The sequence below is a fragment of the Tupaia chinensis genome, unplaced genomic scaffold (assembly GCF_000334495.1).
Source record: "Tupaia chinensis unplaced genomic scaffold, TupChi_1.0 Scaffold000511_1, whole genome shotgun sequence".
Taxonomy (NCBI): Eukaryota; Metazoa; Chordata; class Mammalia; order Scandentia; family Tupaiidae; genus Tupaia; species Tupaia belangeri.
In genome coordinates this window covers 1,719,281-1,739,291 of record NW_006160024.1, presented here as the reverse complement: position 1 = coordinate 1,739,291, position 20,011 = coordinate 1,719,281, and the positions used below count along the sequence as shown (strand labels likewise).

Below are 20,011 nucleotides of genomic sequence, written 5' to 3'. Positions count from 1 at the left end.
CACCTCTGGCTCCAGGATGGGGACATTCATCTGCGGTTCTTCCTACTCATGGAGATCCACAGCACTAAGGAGGCAGGGGTTGTATCCAAGTGACTCCCTTTACCCCTTGAAATAGATGTCCCTTTCTTAAACGATAAAAAGTGGGAGTGGGAGAAACAAAAACATTCTTTGATTTGTTTAATTTACTTAACAACATTTAAATGATCTAATGAGAAAGGCAACCTAAGTGTGTTGTGAAAATTTCAAACATTTGTAGACTCATATTTAGTATAAATGGGAGAGCATTCTGTAATCCTAATTTTGCAAGATAATCCCTGATGACAATTTGGGGCATAACTTTCAGTTTTCTGAGACAAATTGTTAACTGAACAAACAAACGGCAAGGCCCCCCACTCAGGTGGTGTCACTAAGGTTGGGAGCTGCCAAATGAGCATCATCTCATAATACTTTTGAGTGTAAAAAGTTACTTTGGAGCTTAAAAGATAATATCTCCAGGGGCTGGTGAGTGGTGTGGTGGTTAAGGACGCTGGACTCTCACATAGCCAACTGCAGTTCGAGTCCCAGGCCCAGCGGCTTGCTTTCTCACTGTTTCTCTCTCTCTATCTATCCTTCTCTGGTCAAACTAAAAATAAATAAATAAATGAACAAGATTTAAAAAATCATAATAACATCTCCACAATTTGGCCAAAAGTTGGTAAAATGATTTGATTGCTGACAAATTTATATAGCATCTTCTGGGTTCAAGATCTGTGAGCCAGCCAGGTGGCAGGGAGGTTAAGGTGGCTGGATCCCACATGGCTGACTGCCTGGTTGGAGTCCTGGAAGCAGCAGCTTGAAAAAAACACACCTAGCACGTGTGTAGGCATGCCCCAAGTCCTGAGGGGAGAATGGAGGAGAAAGGATTACAGCATAGTGCCCTCTTAAGGTGTGATTTCTCACTTTCACTCTGTCTCTTGCCCTAGGAAGGGTACATGCCCTATAACAAACCTAAAAAAATATATAAAAAGATTTGTTATAAGTCCAATGGGATGAAAAAGGACATTTATCCCAGGAGTGGAGCAGCAGAGGGTCCCAGGAGTCAACGTGGAGATGAGACATGGCTAACCGGGGCACGGATGAGGTGTAGGAGCTGATGTGTGCTGGGTCCCCAGCACGTGCCACACATACTGTGGTTCTTGCTGGCTTGCACCTGAAGGCTGGCCTGCCACAGCTGATGTAGGCATTGCTGAGCAGGTCCAGGCCTTTGGGAATGAGGGCTGAATCTAATAATGACGTTGACCTTGGCTGACACATGGAGAATGAAAATACCGGCATAACACAACAGCCAGCCCCAAGTGAGAGGAAAAAATACGCCTCAGGCTTGTGATGTGAAAGGGTTCTGGGCTCAAGGGAACCTTGCGGTCTCCCTAGAGCTGGCCTCCACGAGCCTTTCCTAAGGTGAGTTCCTTTAGACTTTCTTAAACCCTGGTGACCACTGCCCAGGATGCAAAGTCCACAGCAGTACTGGAACTGCAGGTCTTGGGCAGTGGAGGCTTGAAGTGAGGGGCAGCCAGTGGCCTCCTTGGCCTGGGTTCCCTCCAAGCTGTGAGAAGAGGCAGCAGCCCTGCAGGACGGAGAGTGCTGGCCAGTGACCCTGTCATATCCGACCCTACTCTGGGTGTTTTGTGCCACCAGCCTGCTTTAAAACCCTGGGTACCTAGAGAGGGGAAGCTTCTACACCAAGATGGTGAGCGAGGGTGGGCCTGAAGGGCTTGCTGCAGGACCCACAGCCCAGTATTTCTGATCTTTCTCAAGCAACCTAAAGGGCAGGAGCATCAGCTGAGCCCTCTAAAGCTCAGCCTCCAAATGAGCTGGCCCAGAGCCAGCTTCAAGAGAGGACTCATCCTTGCTCTCCCAGGCGCTCTGCTCTCCACTCTGCAGAGCACGCGGAGCACACAAGGGCACCTGGGGGATATGCTTTGCCCGAGCACGCTGAGGTTTCTTCTCCAGGCCTTCTGCCAGTGGGAATTACTGTCAAGCACTCTCCCCACCCCGCCCCGCCCTCCCCCTACACACATTCGGCAGCACAAAGGCCTTTTTCTGAGGTGGGTTTGTAGTTTACAGAGAGACTTCTGGATCTGAAATCCTGTTGATGCTAGTACCCCTGTGCCCCACTGACACTCCTTCGGGGAAAGGGCTAGACCCAGGATGGGACCAACACTCTCCCTAATTCTTTTTTTTTTTTTTTTCAGAGAGGTTTTCGCTATAGGTTTTCGCATGTGCTCGCCAGAAAGACAGAGAGACAGAGAGACAGAAAGTGAGAAATAACCCCCCAGGGGGGATGGCGACGCTGCAATCCCTTCTCCTCCATTCTTCTCTCAGGATCTTGGGCACGCATGCACACGCACCTGGCGTGAGTTTAAGCCACTGGGTCCGGGACTCGAACTGCAGTCGACTACATGGGAGTCCAGTGACAAAGCCATTAAGCTAACTGCTGGTCCCTCTCCCTAATTCCGTGTGCATCTCCCATATGGTATTTGAATGATGTCCCTGACGACTTTCCTGTCATCCCAGTTAAGGACTCCTCACCATGCTCCACAGCGATCTGAGGCCAAATTCAGATCAGACAAACATTTTCTACTTAGTATTGTTTGACTTTGTGCAAACCTGAGGATTCCAAATTAATAAACAGTAACAACACTTAGAGTGGAAAAAGGTAACCCTGCATCAGAAGTCACTTGACCTGGACCCCCAGTCCAGGCTCGGGAGCACAGGTGGTAGCATACTAGACTGAACTGTCAGAAACCACCTGCTGACACAGCTTCAGAGCCCCTGGCCGGCCTGAAAACATGCTGGGTGCACACACCTGCTTGAGATCCTTACAAGTCAGAGGGCTGGAGAACGGAGACTGCGGTACGACACGACATTGTTGAGGGCTCTCTCTGATGTGCATCCGCGCGTGTACCCTCTAACATGAATAAAGCAAACTTTAAAAAGAAAAAGAAATCACTTGACCTTGATTGATCATGCCTGAACTGTAAATGGTAAACATTAACTTTGCTTTAATGAATGCCTTCAGACCTCCTAGAGAAAGTTAAAGGGGAAAAAAGGCCATTCTGGGACAAAAATGGGACTCCTGGGCTGTCCCTTTAGCACCAAGTGCAGCAAAGCCCTGTAACCAAATCCGTGTGGTGGGCCTTAAGTTGGGGTGAAGAGAATGGGCCCAGGGCTCATGGGAAAGGGAAGTGAGTGACTGGGAGAAGCCTGTACTCAAGAAGCCACAGCTGTGGGGCCACAGGAGGTGAAAAGCCAAAATCCCAGTGGGAACCCAGAGATGCCTGCACAGAGGAAAGAAGGTGATGTCACCTCTGAAATAAGGTGTCGGCAGGGTCAGATTTTTCACAGCTGGAATAGGGTGGCAGGGGACGGGAGTGGGGCAGCGGGGAGCAGGATGCTTGGATTTCTGATCGGCAATAAATGTATGGATCTGAACTCAGCTCAAGCCAGAGCTCCATTTAATCCATTGCTGTCCTACAGGTGGGTGGCCTCCTGGGGCGTAGGGCAGGGTGAGGTGAGACTGGAGGGGCAGCTGGGAAGCCCAGTGCACCAGTGAGCTGTCCAAGCTCTCTGCGCCCTCACTTGGAGGACCTCTGAACAAAAACATGAAGGCTGATTAGACTTTCCCACTGCCTCTGGTCCTGTACATTCCTTTCAGCTTGAGGAAATAAATAAACAAATAAAATAAAATAAAATAAAATAAAATAGCAGAACCCTATAGTGTGCCTCTCTCCCCTGGGCCTTGAGCACACACTTCAGCAGTGGAAGCCCAGAGGGCCCCAAAGGACTTGAGACGGCCCCTCAGAATCCCCTCAACTGGTCCCTCACATTTTTGATGACATCGGTATTTACTTTTTCCTTGGTAGAAGTGCTCTGCAAAAGAAGCTTCCCAAGCAGAATGCTGCCCCCTGTTCCTTCTGTAGGAGGCACCTCTGCCACCAGAAAAGAGCATTCTAGAATCCATGACTCCTCACCATCCTCTTGCGACTCTCCCACTCTGGTCGCAAACTCAGCATTTCAGACTCTTCAGGCAAACGATCAGATCCCTTTTAGTGCTTAATAAATTGGGCTAGAGTGCGGAGTGGGCATTTAACACCAAAAGCTCTAGTGATTCTAAAGGGCTGCCAGGGTCAGGCCACTTGCTCTAAGAACAGATCTAGGGCACGAATCACTGCTGTGGGGAGTTTGGTGCCTGATCATTCTGGTTTGAGCTCAGGAATCCCCACACAGAAGGCTCAGATTTGACTTGTATGCGTCTTAGGAGAGGACAAGGCTACAGAAGCATGGTTAAAACAGCAACTCCCAGCTCACCCCTTGGGGGCCAGATAACCTTGTGCATGTTCCTTGTCCATCCAAGACTCTAGGCTCCTCAGCTGTCAAGACAGATAGGTAACACCTACTTCTCATAGAAGAGAACACTCCAATATAACACACTCTGCACAAAGCCTGACACGCGCAGACATGCACTAAGGAGTAGTATTTCCATAACCTGAAACATCTGATCCATCTTGTTTCAGAGGTGCAACTAGTCATGCCTGGACTACCAATGCCAAACACATGGAACTAATTAGGCTGACTTTAAACCATTCCACCCCTTGCAGTGAAATAGTATATAATGTTTGCTTAATTGGAGGTGTTTTCTTTTCTTTCTTCTTTGGCAAAATGCCAACTGTCACAGAAAGGCTTTGAGGCAAACACTTTCTGGACAAGAGCCCAATGCAGCTTTCTCCCCTGGAGGTCTGGAGTTGATTCTCAGATGCAGCTTTCACAAGACCCTGGAGAGACTCTCAGGGCCTAAGTTTAACTCTTCCATCACGTTACCCCCCAAATGTATCCTGCAGTTCACCAATACCTGAATTCCTATAACTAAAAAGCCATTTTTTAAGGGGAAGAAAACTATTTATTTATTTACTTTAAGTTTTAGCCATAGGACATGTGAGTTCAACAGGGAGACAGAAAGAAAGAAAATTTAAAAATCACCCCCCAGAGGAGATGGCCACATCTCAATCCCTTTAACTCCATTCTCCTCTTAGGATTTGGGGCATGCACACACATGCACCTGGTGTGATTTTCAAGCCTCCAGGTCCAGGGCAGTCAGCCATGTGGGGGTCCAGCTCCTTAGCTACCATGCTGCCTGCTGAGCCGCCAAAATTTATTTTCTTTTAGTAGTTTTTCCCCTTTCATTGCCTGAGAGTGTATACACTGAGAGAGAGTGAACTCACATGTGCACAGTCACACACATCCTTCAAAGGAACATGGCCACACTGCAATCTTTTTTCTTCCCTGTTTCTCTATCCTGTCAGGATTTGGGGCACACACACACACACACACACACACACACACACACAGATGTCTGGCATGTTTTTCAAATCCTAGGACTGAGATTTGAACCACTGTTGGCCACGTGGAATCTGGCTCCTGATATACTGTCTCTATCCACTATGCTAAGAGGGCCAGCCCAGAAAAACTATTTTCTTTTACCAATGTGATTATTTCTGGAAAACTAAACCTATAAAGATAGTTTGGTTTTTTTTTTAAGTCTCTCTAAGTGACAGAGGACAAAGAATTCCCTCTAATAATAAAGTAGATATAATACACTTTTCCCTATTCTTCTCACTAACAGTACCTGAAACACTGGACATTACACAAAGGGTCCTAAAAAAGTTTATGAAAAATGCATATAATGGAAAAATCTATGCATAGGGGCCAGATGGTGGCACAGTGATAAAACATAATATGGTCTGATGCGATTCTATAAATGAAGAGAAAATATTTAATACAATCATGCTTTAAATAGGGGAAGGTACAGAGGTTTAAAAGAAGGTAGAAATTCTGCAGGTCACTTGAACTGGTAAAAGAGCTACACTTAACATCAAATAATTACATTAAATGTAAATGATCTAAAATAACTTTTTTAACTAAAAAATGAAACTGTGTTTCTTTTTTTTTCCTTTTTTTAAAGAGAGATTTTTGCTATAGGGAGTGTGCACTTGCTGGAGAGACAGAGAGACAAGAAGCAAGAAATTACCCCCCAGGAGGAATGGCTGTACAGAAATCCCTTCTTCTCCATTCTCCTCTTGGGATCTTGGGCACGCATGCACACGGGCCCAGAGTAAGTTTTAAGCTATTCGGTCTGGGACTTGAACCATGGTTGACTATGTGGGAGTTCAGTGATGTAACCACTATGCCATCTGCTGGTCCCTAAAACAACTATTAACAGAGACTGGTAGAGTGGATTAAAACACATGACCCAACAATCTGCTGTTTATAAGAAATTTATTCTAAATAAAATTATAAAAGCAAGTTGATTAAAAAAGGATAGGAAAAGACATATCATGTAGCTATTATTCAAGAGAAAAACAGGATAACTACATTAATATCAAATAAAGCAGATTTAAATGCAAAGAAAATTATAAGAGCAGAAAAGTACATTATACAATAATGAAAAGTTCATTTGCTAAGAAGACATAGAAATCATGGGCTGGCCCTATAGCCTAATGGTTAAGGGAGCTGGATTTCACATGGCCAGCCAAATCCTGGCCCTGTGTGGCCTATATGTATTCACACCCGAAATCCTGACCTGATGGAGAAATTGGATTAGAGACTAAGGTGTGACCACCCTAGTGGAGGTGCTTTCTCCCCTTTTTGTTTTTCTCTAGTGAGTATAGAACCCTCTAATGAAATAAAACAAAAATCACAAAATAACGGGGTCAATATTTTGTTGTGATATTGTGCTATAGTTTTCTAAGATGTTACTGGTTGGGGAAAATTAGCTAAAGGGTATATAGGATCTCTGTATTACTCATTAGAAATTGGATGTAGATCAAAAATGATCTCAGAATGAAAAAGTTTAATTAGAGCTAGCAACATCATGCAGTAGCATCACACTGCTTAGGAGAAGCTAGATTCCATGTAGTGACCATGGCCTGGTTAGCCTGAAACACACAGGGCATGCACATGAGTGTCCAAGATCTGATTGGATGGCAGGATGGAGGAAGGAAATTGCGATGTGACAAGACCATGTGGAGAGTGCTTATCTCTCTCTCTCTCTCTCTCTCTCTCTCTCACATGCGCACACACGTGTGTGCATAGATACACACACACACACACACACACACACACAATCATAAATAAAGAAAATAATTAAAGGTGATTAGATAAATAAAACCAAGGTATATTCACATATTTGCCTATGAATATAATATGAACTAGGGCTATACTTTTCAACCCAAATGTATCTAGCAAACTTTACACAAAGTAAAAAAGCAAAGTGAAGAAAGCACAGTATGTATATAAAAATCTTATAACATGCACATAGCAAGTTACTTGGCAGAATCAGAAGCAAAGTGAACTGTGATGCTGGGAGCCACGTGGTCTATTGCAGGTTCAGATCCCTAGGCAGGCTGGAAAACACACTGGGCACGTGTGTGTCCAAGATCCTGAGGAGCAGAAGGGCTGGGGAAGAGGGGTCATGGGGTGATGAGACCCCCTCGAGGGTGCTTATTCCTCTCTCTCTTTTGTGCAGGTACACATACTCTCTATTAGGAGTAAAATAAACAGACTTTAAAAAACATACAGAAGAAAATGACGAGTAGGTGAAGATAAAACATGTAAAGGTAAAAAAGGAAAGGCCTTTCTTTATATAAGTCATTTCTAAAAGTTTGTAGAAAAATGAAATTAAAGTAAAAGTTTATTTAGGTATGCCAAAAATTGAAACCCATGTCATAATAGACATTTTCCATGAATTTTTTTGATGATCAATTGTGTTTCCTATCTGGCCCTCCTAATTAGAATAATAGTATCTCTAACTGATATGGCTCGTGGAAGGAAGCTGCACTGTCCTTCCACCTGCACACCTTAAAATCAGATGGGTACTTGGCTTGAGGACTCATCCAGCCTGTAGTTGCAGTTCTCACCCTGGCTAAGACCTTATAGGGATGAGTGTGATTCCTTCATTCCTATCCTCAGTGGCCAGGTTCTGATACATAATCCTCCTGGAGAAGGCAGGATGTGGACAGGCTCCCCTTCCCTACCTAAGAGCCAGACATGCTGCATTAATGGAGCGTTATTGAGAAATGTGGCACAGAATGGCCCAGAGGCTACATTCCCAAAGACTGCGGTCATAGGCCCCATGTGGGGTCTGGGCTTCTGTGTTTTGAAAAAGTTTCCTAGATGGTTCTAAAGCATACCTTTTAGAACAGTGGTGTAGTGGTAATACAACTGGACCCACATAGGAAGGTCCTCAGTTCAAGTCTTGGGGCTTCCCAAGGCACATGTACATGATCTGAGCTAGCTGAAGCTGGGGATGTATCATGGCATGGAGACCCTTTCAGGGGCGCCTCCCTGCTCATGGAAGAAATTTATAAATATCCTTTTAAAGCACATTTTAGTTGAAAACCCCTGTCATGAATAGCTTCTTCCTTATACTCCCAGCCAAAATACTTAGCTATACATTCTGCAATGCATACCACAATTTTTTTTAAATTTCCAAACATAAAGTTGCATCATAATATTGAATGGACTGACTTTTTAAAAGAATAGTTTATTTTTAATTTTACTTACTGTTATTATTTAATTTGCTATAGGCCACATGTATTCACCAGAGAGAGACAGATGAGAAAGCAAGCCACGAGGTCCAGGGCTCGAACCATGGTCAGCCATGTGGGAGTCCTGCAACTCAACCACCTGCCACTTGCTAGCCCCACGAATTAACTTTTTAAAGTGACATTATTGCTCTGGGGCCTGAAGATCCTGCTAGTTCCTTGAAGGGACATGCCCACTTCATGAACCTCCAAAAGATTTAGCTCATCCCATCGCCTCCTAGAACAGAAGACTCCATGCTCCCAGCATCAATTAAGATTTGACAGGAAGAGGTCATATCATTTGTTTGGGGAGGTCTAGTATTCTCAGAAACATGCCTCTGTAGTTCCAGACTACTCTACTGCTCCAGACAGAGCTGGAAGGATACTTCAGGGAGACACACATAGTACCGGTGGCAGAGAGTGAACACATTTTTAAAAGTTTTTGCTATAGGTGACATGTGCTTGCCAGAGAGATGGGGGGTTGGGGGGTGGTGAGAAATCATCCCCCAGGGGAGTGGCCATGCTGCAATCCTTCCTCCTCCATTTTGCTCTAGGAATTTTGAGCACACATGAACATACACCCAGCGTGTTTTTCAAGCTGCTGTGTCCAGGACTCAAATTGCAGTCAGCCATGTAGGATCCAATCACCTTAACCACAACGCCACCTGGCTGGCCCAGCACAATTTATTTTTTAAGAAACAGTGTGCGCACCTCTAGGGTTATGCCTAGGGGGTAGTCTTACCTAGGTTGGGCACGGGGCAAAGGGGTCACACTCATGTGAAGGCAGTGTCTCCACCCCTATTTCTCCCTTTTAGGTGGAATGCCCAGAAGAGGCCCCAGAATCATCTATCTGTTTTCCCAGTTGGCAAATGGGCATTTGGAGTTTTAGGAAGATGAGGCACCTCACCCCAGGTGTCCCTGCATGTTAATATCAAAAGGGAGATGAAAATTTATACCTTGGGGCCAGCAGGTGGCATTGTAATTGGGGCACTGGATCCCACATGGCCAACCCAGGGCTCAAGTTTTGGAACTGGTGACTTGAGAATCACTCCGGGTGTGAGTGCATGAGAGCCCAAAATCCCAGGAGGATGCGGAAGGAATTGTGACACAGCCATCCCCTCGGGGTGATTTTTCATTTTCCCTCTCACTTCCTCTCTCCTTTCCGGCAAGTGCATGCACCTTATGGCAAAAAACTTAAAAAAAAAAAAAAAAGAATTTACACTTTTAAACTCTCAAAGTAGTTATTTTTAAACTAATGCTAAATCTAACCAACATCCTTTTTTTTCCTTTGCTCCCAAATTTCCAAAGACCATTGCTTTCATCAAGAAATCTTCATATCATGAGCCAGAATTGTACAAAGGCTTAACGGCCCAGTCTCGCTTCCTGTGTGGAGGAAGCCTGCCATAAACTGTAGCAAGTGGAAAACCAGCTTCCAGATCCGGGCAACACTTTGGAGGCCATGAATATTTATCACCTCACTGTGAATTTCCCAAGTAGCGCAGTGACAGAGAACAAGTTTAAGCAAGTTTGAGTCTCCGGTCTAATATTCTCCACTAAGACAGGCTGTTCTTACTGGTGAAAGTGATCATTTTCAAATTCATAATGAAGCCAGTTTGCTATTGCTACCTTTAACAAGAAGGCCCTGAGGCTTAAAATAGCAAAACAATCCCTTCTCAAAAATAAACAAGGCTTTCCTTTGTGTATCTAATGAGAGGCAAGGCCACAGCTGAGGCAAATTCTAAGATGTTTACTGTCCCTGAATGCTGAGGTAACCAGAGCCCCAAAGAACAAGCAGATTACATAAACACAGGGAACTGTCAGAAAGCATTTGCCTAATTAAGTGCCAACCTGGGACCTATGTCCTGAGGATGGGCCCCTTCCCTAAAAGACCCTGGGTAGGGCAGCAACCAAATCAGATTTTGCTGGGGCCAGGACTCAACCCTATTCACTAGACAGCAAAATATCTGGAAGACACAGGTTGGAAAATACACAGCATAAGATGTGCTGCCACGAAAGTCCATGCACGGAGCTTATGAGATGAAATGGGTTTTCTCCGATCATGCATTTCTTGAATATGCTTAGCTTTTGCTGTAAAACTCTCATATATGATCTTGGTCCAAACAGAAAGCCAATATGAGGAGTCTTCTAAAAGCATATGGAAAATGGAATTAAAATAAGAGTTTACTTTAGTGCCAAAACACATCTGAAATCCATGCATTTTTCTCCCCCCCCCCACCCCTTGGAGAGGTTTTTGCTATAGGGCACGTGTGCTTGCCAGAAAGACAGAGAGAGACAGAGAGGCAGAAAGCGAGAAGTCACTCCCCATGGGGGGATGGCCACATGGCAATCTCATCTCCATTCTCCTCTCGGGATCTTGGACAGGCACACACACGCACCCTGTGTGAGTTTAAGCCGCCAGGTGCAGGATTCGAACTGTGGGAGTCCAGCGACATAGCCATTATGCCAACTGCTGGTCCTCCATTCCACGCATTTTTTAAAGAATGTGCATTTTCCTATGAACATTTTTGTATTTAATTTTGTATTTACTTCTGTTTTTTGTTTGTTTGTTGGTTTATTTTAATTTGACCAGAGAGGGACAGAGTGAGAAAAAGACAGAGAGAAAGTGAAAACGCAAGCTGCCAGGTCTGGGACTCGAATTCCGGTCGGGCATGTAGGAGTCCAGCGCCCTTAACCATCATGTCACCTGCCGCCCTCCATGAACTTTTTGAAGAACTCCCCACTATATCTGTTCTCTTGCTCCCCCCCCCTCACTCTTTACCCCTTCTCCTACCCTTCCACCCCAAGGATTACAGAAAATCCATTTACCATTGAGGAAAAGCAGCACTGATGGTGGATAAAATAGGCAAGAAGGATAGTAATAAATGCTTTAGAACTGAGTGAAGGTTTCTCAAGAATGTTCAAGACACAATCACTCTTCCTTTAGCACTTAAAAATACTAGGTCCTGAGAAGGTGAGCTGGATCACGGCAGCCCAGAACTTCCCAAGTGGGCGGTGTCCCTGGATGCTCTTGCCTGACAGGGGCCCAGAGATGAGAGAAGGCAGGGTGACCCAGTGGTAAGTCACCACAAAGGGGAAGACCTGGGCCCTTGCTGTGGTTAATAATCTACCAAATTTAACAGCCATGGTTTGGACAAATAAAACTGAGGCCTAGAAGGGAGAAAGTGCCAGCTAGCAGGTATTTGAGTATTCCTGCGCTTCAAGAGGGGCTCAGATCCAATGAAATTCTCCATCCCTGCTAGGCTGCATTTTTAGCATTTTGGCTGGAAGCAGGTGGATGGGAACAAAGAAGGAGTGAAGAAAGAGACCAGGTTTCGCTCTGTCAGGGGTGAGCCAATGCCCAGCGTGCTAGAGAGGAGTCAGAGCTTCTTCCTTCCCAGGGCAGCTGAGGGCTCAGCAGGCCCATGCCACCAGGCCGCAAGCTTCGGGAGCCAGGAGTGCACTTGGGACCCCCGGTGCCCTCCCACTTCTAAGACCACCCTTCTCATATGCACTTGAATGTGGGCACTAGGAAACAAAACCTCATTTCCTCTCCGAAGCAGCCAAAAGACTTCACTGGAAAACTTAGATTGAGCTGTCAAAAAAGAATTATGGTACCTTGAAATGCTCAGATAAAGCAAATACAAAAGCAATAAGGGATAAGGGCTGGCCTAGCAGCACAGTAGTTAAGCACCATACAGTGGAGCTGAATCCTACAGGGCTGACCGCAGTTCAAATCCCAGCATTGGTGGCTTGAAAAATCTGCTGGGTTCGTGTGCATTGTGTGCTCAAGATCCTGACAAGATGAAGGAAAAAGGATGACACTGTGGCCACCCTCCACTGAGGTTATGTTCTCTCTGCCTCTCCCTGTTTCTGGCAAGCACACACACTCTCTAGAAATAAAACAAAAACAAAAACACCACTTCGGAGTAGAGATACATGGGAAAAGTTGAGCAGGAATTGGACTTCACTTTTATACTTTCCTGAGAGGCACATGACAGGAAGCTATTCCTGTCCTGTGTTAAGTCCAAACTCAACAAGTGAAGGTTTGGGGGTGGGGAAGGGCGAGGACAGGAGGGGAATGGCAGTCAGGGCAGGCCTGGCCTCAGGAGAGAACTGCTTGGTCCTCGTAGGTTTTTCTAGCAGAATCGCTGGGCAACAAAATCTGAAAGAGCTGCTGCAGAGGACTTCAGCACTCCACGGCCCCTTGACCAAGCACTATGAACAACGGAGGGATGGCCAGTCTGCCCTCGTAATTCCAGGATCTACTGAGGATACATTTCAGTACGAAAAGCAACACATTCCCCCAACACCTTTTGTCTAAAACAAACACTTGGGTTTGGATGAAGGGAGAGGAATCACTGGTACTAACAGCTAGACATGTGGCATTTGCCGGCTTATCCTAATAGATCTGCGGTCCCAGGGTACCATCCAGGAACTGGAGGGCCTGAGCGTTCACCACCACCTCCCAGATGCTCAGAGGTCATGCCCCGTTACCACTTTCATTCCTGCCCCAGAAGCAGAGGCAAACCCTTTTATTTTTCTTCGGTTTTGTAATGGACTTCCTGCTAAGATGTGTACCAACCAACTAGTGACAACAGGCCCAAGTCAAGGCACTCAGGGCAGCCTGCCCCTTCCCCCCACTGGGAGCTATGAAACTGTTTTTTAGGTGCCAGCTTTGGCTTGGTGTTAAGTGGTTGGATCCCACATGGCCAACTATGTGGTTCAAGTCCTGGACCCAGCAGCTGAAGAACAAGCTGGATCCAGAAGGGATTATGTCTGCAGGGTGCCCATGCCTCAACGGGTGTGCATTCTCTTTCTCTCTCTGTCTCTTTCCAGCAGTCAGTGAACAGTCCCTCTGGTAAAATTTAAAAAACTAAAGTGTGTTTCGTACTTTTTTTTTTAAGAGAGATTTTTGTTATAGTGTACTTGCTCACTAGAGAGACAGAGAGACAGAAAGTGAGAAATCACCCCCTCCCCCCAGGGGAGATGGTCACACCACAGTCTCTTCTCCATACTCTCTTTGGAGTCTTGGGTACACATGCACGGAACATGAGTTTTAAGTTGCTGGGTCCAGGACTCGAGTCGCAGTTAACTATGTGGGAGTCAAGCGACATAACCATTACGCCATCTGCTGATCCCATGAAACTGTTTTTTTCTAACATGAAAAAAGTTTTTTTTTTTTTCTAGTTGGATTAGTTAGGGGACTATAAAGTATGTCTGTATAGTATAAAAAAACTATCTTTTTTAATTCCTTAACTTCTCTAGTAATGAAATCAATTTGGCATCACAGTGAAATAAGACTTTTTTTTTTTTGGCAGTCCCAGTCACAGCAGTACGAGAGCTTCAGCGATTTTGTTTCTGGACAAGCCAGTAGCGGGAGGACGGGGTGAGGGCACCTGTGGAGACAGAGAGCTTGGCTCTTTCATGCCATCCGTAGATAAGCACTGAGGACCGGAATTGGTCACACTGAGCTAGCAGTGGACAAGACAATGCCCCGCGAGCATGAGCTGACCCTGAGGAGAGGAGAGGACACAGTGGAAAACACCGAATAAAGGGAAGAGTAAGTAAGACCCAATCAGGCAGTGATAAATGTTATCAGGAGATTAAAGTTAATAGACTTTAACAGTGGGGGCTGTCTGGGTAGCTTTGACTGGGCATGTTGGTGAAGACAGGCCTTTGAGGGTAACATCTGAGTTGAAATGAAAAGGAACTACTAGCATGTGATTTGGGAAGAAAATTCCAGCCGGAGGGAATAGAGACTGCAAAGGCCGCTCAAGTCCTAGAAAGAAGGCACAGGTGTTGGGGCAGTGGGAACAAGGGGGAGGTGATGAGGAATGAGTTAAAGACAAGGATGGGGGCTGTGAGTCTGAACAAACTCTGGTAACGAAAGGGAATCCATTTCGTTTTCAGAGTCTTACTCTGGTACTACGCACAAAGCAGCTGCGGCACACGTGTGTTCACAGTCCCTAGTAGCAGGTTCTCAAGTCGTGGGCACCAGAAGAGTCAAGCTCTTCACTGTCCACACTGAGCAGTAATTCACTAGTCCTCTCCCAGGACTATCTAGGAATTATTTCAGAAAACAGGATTTTAAAACATAATCCTTGGGAGACCAGCAGATGGCATAATGGCTATGTTGTTAGACTCCCACATGGCTGACTGCAATTCAAGTCCCAGACCTGGCTACTTGAAACTTATGCTGGGCATGTGCACTTGCGTGCCCAAAATCCCGAGAGAAGAATGGAAGAGGGATGGCGGTGTGGCCATCCCCTCGGAGGGGGGTGTGTGTGATTTCTTCTTTTCTGTCTCTCTGGCAAGCACACATGCCCTAGAGCAAAAATCGGTCTTAAAAACAAAAACAAAACAAACAGAAGACATGTTCATTGGGCAGGCCCCATAGCGCAGCAGTTAACTGCTGTGATAGGGAGTGAGATCCCACATGATCCGCCATGGTTTAAATCCCAGCCTGGCAGCTTGAAAAGCACACTGGTCACGTGGGCATGCACGCCCCAAATCCTGACAGGATGAAGAAGAGGAGGAGGGAACCAGCAGTTAGCGTAATGGCTATGTTGCTGGACTCCCACGTAGTAGACCGTGGTTTGCATCCCGGACCCGGTGGCTTAAAACTCATGCCGGGCACGTGTGCGTGCGTGTGTGCCCAAGATCCCGAGAGGAGAATGGAGGAGAAGGAATTGGGGCGTGACCATCCCCTGTGGGGGATGATTTCTCGCTTTCTGTCTCTATGTCTCTCTCTGTCTGTCTGGCGAGCGCACGCGCCTTATAGCGAAAACCTCTCCAAAAAAAAAAAAAGAAGTGGAGGAAAAAAGACTGGGGCATGGTCATGGTTCCTTAGGAGCTGCTTTCTTTCTCTTTCTCTTTCTTTCTAGTGAAAGCAGATGTCCTCTGACAGTAAGAAAATGGGGGAATGGGTCAGAATAACCTCTTTTTAAAAGGAATTATTTATTTAATCTTATTTACTATTATTATTTAATTTGCTATATGGCACATGGGCTCATGAGAGGAGACAGAAAGAGACAGAGAAAGAGAAAGAGAGAGAAAGTGAGAAAGCAAGCCACCGGGTCCCAGACTCAAACCACGGTTGGTCATGTGGGAGTCCAAGGCTGTCTGGGTAGCTTTGGCCAGGCATGTTGGTGAAGACAGGCCTTTCAGGGTAACATCTGAGTTGAAATGCAAAGGGACTACTAGCATGTGGAGATTTGGGGGGAAAATTCCAGCAGGAGGGAATAGAGACTGCAAAGGCGGCACCATGCCCTCTGCTAGCCCCCAGAATAACTTTTTAAAATCATCTCCTTATTCACTAAAATGTACCCTGCTTACTTCCAAAAAGCATTTGAGGTCATTATAATAAAGTCCATAAGCAACAGAACAACTTAAAGTTCTCCCTGGGAAAATGACTACAAAATGAAATATATGTTATAAAATTGGGAACAAGCATTAACATGGAAGAATTTTTTTTTTCTTTTAGTTCTTTGCTATAGGGTGTGTGTGCTTGCCAGAGAGAGAGAGAGAGAGAAAGAGAGAGAGAGAAAGTGACAAAGGGAGAACCCCCCCCCCCCCACGGAGGAGGAGGGGGTGGGCCACCTTTTTTTTTTAATACCTCAAGGAAGATATTCCCCCCTCCATTCCCCATTCAGTTTTTTTTTTTTTTTTTTTTTTTTTTTGCTATAGGGCACATGCGCTCACCAGAAAGACAGAGAGAGACAGAGAGACAGAAAGCGAGAAATCACCTCCCAGGGGGGATGGCCACACTGCAATCCCTTCAGCTCCATTCTCCTCTTGGGATCTTCGGCACACACACACATGTGCCTGGTGTGAGTTTAAGCCACCGGGTCCAGGACTTGAACCTCAGTGGACTACCTGGGAGTCCAGAGACATAGTTATTACGCCAACTGCTGGTCCTTCCTCTCAGGATTTTGTGCACACACGCACATGCACTCAATGTGTTTTTCAGGCCATGGGGTCTGGGATTTGAACCACACAGTTGAACATGTGGGATTAAGCCACCTCAACCACCACTCCCCGTACTGGTCCAACATTAAAACATTTTAAAAGCCAGCTCTTACCTGCACACCCAACTTCATCATGGGCCAACTCCTCATAACGCCTTCATTTTTATCTACTTTTCAGATGTCTGCTCCTTCACCATCTCCCTGGCCCTCTGGAGAGTCATCTTACATTCATTTTGCTGCTCACTAGCACCCCCATCAGAGAATGAGCAGGAGGAAAGGACTGGAAATCCCTGACATGAAGTTCTAGTTCTGTGTGTGCAAGTCTTTGTGAGATGGTGTTTGTGCTTGTGTTTGGGGCAGAGGATGATTCTTGGGTTAAAAATGATGCTTAGGGGTCAGCACGTGGTGTGATAGTTAAGGGCGATGGACTTCCACAGGGCTGACTGTGGTTCGAGTCTCAAACCTGGTGGTTTGCCTTCTCACTTTCTCTCTCTCTGTCTCTCTGTCAAATTAAAAAAAAAAAATTATGCTTATATTTTTGGGTCCATTCCTCTACATTGTGGAGTCTATATACAGCCACATATTGCCTCTCTGTCCTTTCTGGTTAAAACACCACTCAGGCTCACTGAATGCAATAGGAAACTCTTCAAACTAGGTCAAAAGTCTCATGGCATTTTTTAAAAAATAATTATTTTATTTAACTTTATTTATTTATTTAAATTTGACCAGAGAGGAACAGAGAGGAAGAGAGAGAGGAGAGAAAGTGAGAAAGCAAGCCTCCAGGTCCGGGACTCAAACCACAGTTGGCCATGTGGGCGTTCAGTGCCCTTAACCACCACGCCACCTGCCGGCTCCTCGTGGCCATTTTTAATCTCTTCCTATAGCCCTCTTACCTCTGTTCTACTGTTGCCAGGGAGAACCTCACTTTAGGTTTTTCACAAGGTGAGGTGGAATGCTGTTGGTCATTTCGCAGGTAAATTTCAAGATGAAAAGCAAAAGGTCAAAGAAAAACTGGAGAAACTTTTCATTCTCCTGCTGGGTGGATTTTAGAAGACCTTTTATGATTCTCTGACTCAAGCTGACTTGGCAGCTACAAAAGCTCTTTATTACAACTTCTAAAAAATTGTAAGAAAAAATTATAAAAAATAAAAATATCTATTTTGAAAATATTTTACACAGAAACTCTTGTTCCCATTACTTTTCTTTCTCTCTCTTTATCTCTTTTTTCTTTTTATCATGTTTACTATCTCCAAGACTATTTACAGCTAGCCTTTACTAGTAGCAAAACATAACAGCTTTGCAGCAGATTATGATAAATGAGTCTGGCAGAAATGCTGAGGAATTTTTGAGGGCTGGGGGACTGCAGAGAACAGAACTGCTTCAGTTCTTTGCTTGGTTTGGCTCTTGATTGTTTCAAATTGCTGTTGCCCAAAATTATAAATTGCTTATATAACTTAATGTGTAATGTGCTCTGTTGAAGAATTTTTCATTTGAGCAATTAAGCTTTCAAATGAAAAATCTACAAGGAAAAAAACCAAGTTCATTGACTATAAGTTGAACTTTCCAAGCCTTCTTTTTTTGGGGGGGAGGGGGGAGTTTAGCTATAGGGTGTGTGGGCTTGCTGAAGAGACAGAGAGACAGAGAAATCACCCCCCAGGGGGCATGGCCATGCTGCAATCCAGTCTTCTCCAGGAATTCTATGCCTGAATGCACATGCTTCTGGCATGGGTTTCAAATCTCTGTGTGAGGGACTCGAACTGTGTTTAGCCATGTAGGAATTCAGCGATATAACCATTATTCCATCTGCTGGTCCCTTTCCAAGCATTCTTAAAAAAAATCTTTCCTGACTAGGGCAGCCAGCTAGCATGGTGGTTAAAGTGGCTGGAAACTACATGGTGGACTATACAGTTCGAGTCCTAGATGTGGGACTTAAAAAACCTGTGTGCATGCATGCCCAAAATCCCGAAAAGAGAATAAAGGAGAAGGGATTGCAGTGTGACCATCCTCCCTGCGGGATGATTTCTCACTTTCCCTCTCTCTGTCTTTCTTCTGTGAATGTAGGTGCTCTGTGTCAAAAACCTAAAACATAAACAAACAAAAACTACTCCAGGTGTGTGTGAGCGTGGCCAGAACTTCAGATGGATGTGTCCCTAGAGGAGGGATGGTTTCTCACTTTCTCTCCCTCTCCCTCTCCCTCTCTCTGTCTGTCTCTCTCAGGCCAGCTCACATGTCCTGTAGCAGAAAAAGAAGAAAAAAGGCTGACCATGTAGCGTGTGAAAATGAGTCAAGCACATTCATGGTCAAAAGAGACAAAAACCACTTGCGGAATGAAAATAGAAATCGTCTCACTAAGGGTAAATACCTGGATGTATTTATTTAGCACTCTCTTTTCTTTTCCTGATTTTTTTATTTGGATAAAGCCCAGTACATTTCTCAGCTTCCACAAGAGTGTGTCTTTGATCAAACTGGCCATCTGCTATCACTGACCCTCCCTCCAGCCCCTGCGGAAGCAGAAGGAACAGCCTCACTTGCCTCTACTTACCAGGTCCAGTCTCTTACACTGAAATGCCTGTGTCCACACTGGCTGAATCCAGATAAGAAACCCAAGTTAACTGCCCAAGCACAGGAAGTTCTGTTCTGCTGTAACAGGGGTGGGAAGAATGCTCCCCTTTCCCGGGTGCCTCTGCAAGGAGCGCCAAGGGCCCAGTGGCATCAGCCTGGATGGCCGGCCGGCCTGGGTCGGCCACGAAACCCGAACTGCGACTCCAGTTCCTGCAGCCTGCTGGCTAGCTCGCTCGCCGGGCGTCTGTCCCTCGGGAGACCGAGTCTGAGGCTGCCAGAGCTGGGCACAACCACGCAGCGCGGTGTAGAGGGAACTTCTCGGCGTATTACAGACTAGACCTATGATCCACATTCCTTCTGGCCAAAAACTTAAAACGTCAGGGTTTGCAGCGCGCCCGGCCGAGCTCGTTTTCCTTCTCCGTGGTAAAGGAGCGCCCTCAGTGTCCACCTACGGCTGGCTCCACCAGGACACGCAGCCACGACAGAGCCTGGGTGCCTTGTCGGCCCCTTGGAGGAGCCACGGCCAGCGGATGGGTGGGCTGCCCCGTGCCCCATCCCCGCGCCGCCGGGAGGAGGGAGAATGTTTGCAAACTTGCCCAGCCACCAGGCACGCCAGGGTCGGCGCTGGCGCGCTCCCTCCCCGAGCTCCAGATCGCGAGCCTGCAGCCCCCTCCTGCCCCCTCCTCGCGACCCGCACACTCACCTCCACTCCAGAGAGCGGAGAGGAAGAGTCCCAGTGGTGACAGCGAGGCCAGCCCCATCCCGGGGCCGCGGACCCGAAAACTCTCTGGACCGACCGACAGATGAGCGCCCAGAACTTGCTCTGTCGCCGACCGAGAGCGGCCAGCGCCGGAGTGTCTGAGC

The 20,011-nt window shown here is 46.1% G+C and overlaps 1 protein-coding gene across 1 annotated transcript in view; it reads right to left on the bottom strand.

The window, feature by feature from the left end:
• Positions 1 to 20,005, bottom strand: part of MERTK (MER proto-oncogene, tyrosine kinase) — a 140,833-nt gene extending 120,828 nt beyond the window's left edge. Inside the window, exon 1 of the mRNA XM_006156649.2 lies at positions 19,851 to 20,005. Within this exon, the coding sequence (XP_006156711.1) occupies positions 19,851 to 19,908 (58 nt within the window). The 5' untranslated portion in view covers positions 19,909 to 20,005. The remainder of the gene's footprint in view (positions 1 to 19,850) is intronic.
• Positions 20,006 to 20,011: the final 6 nt, after the last annotated feature.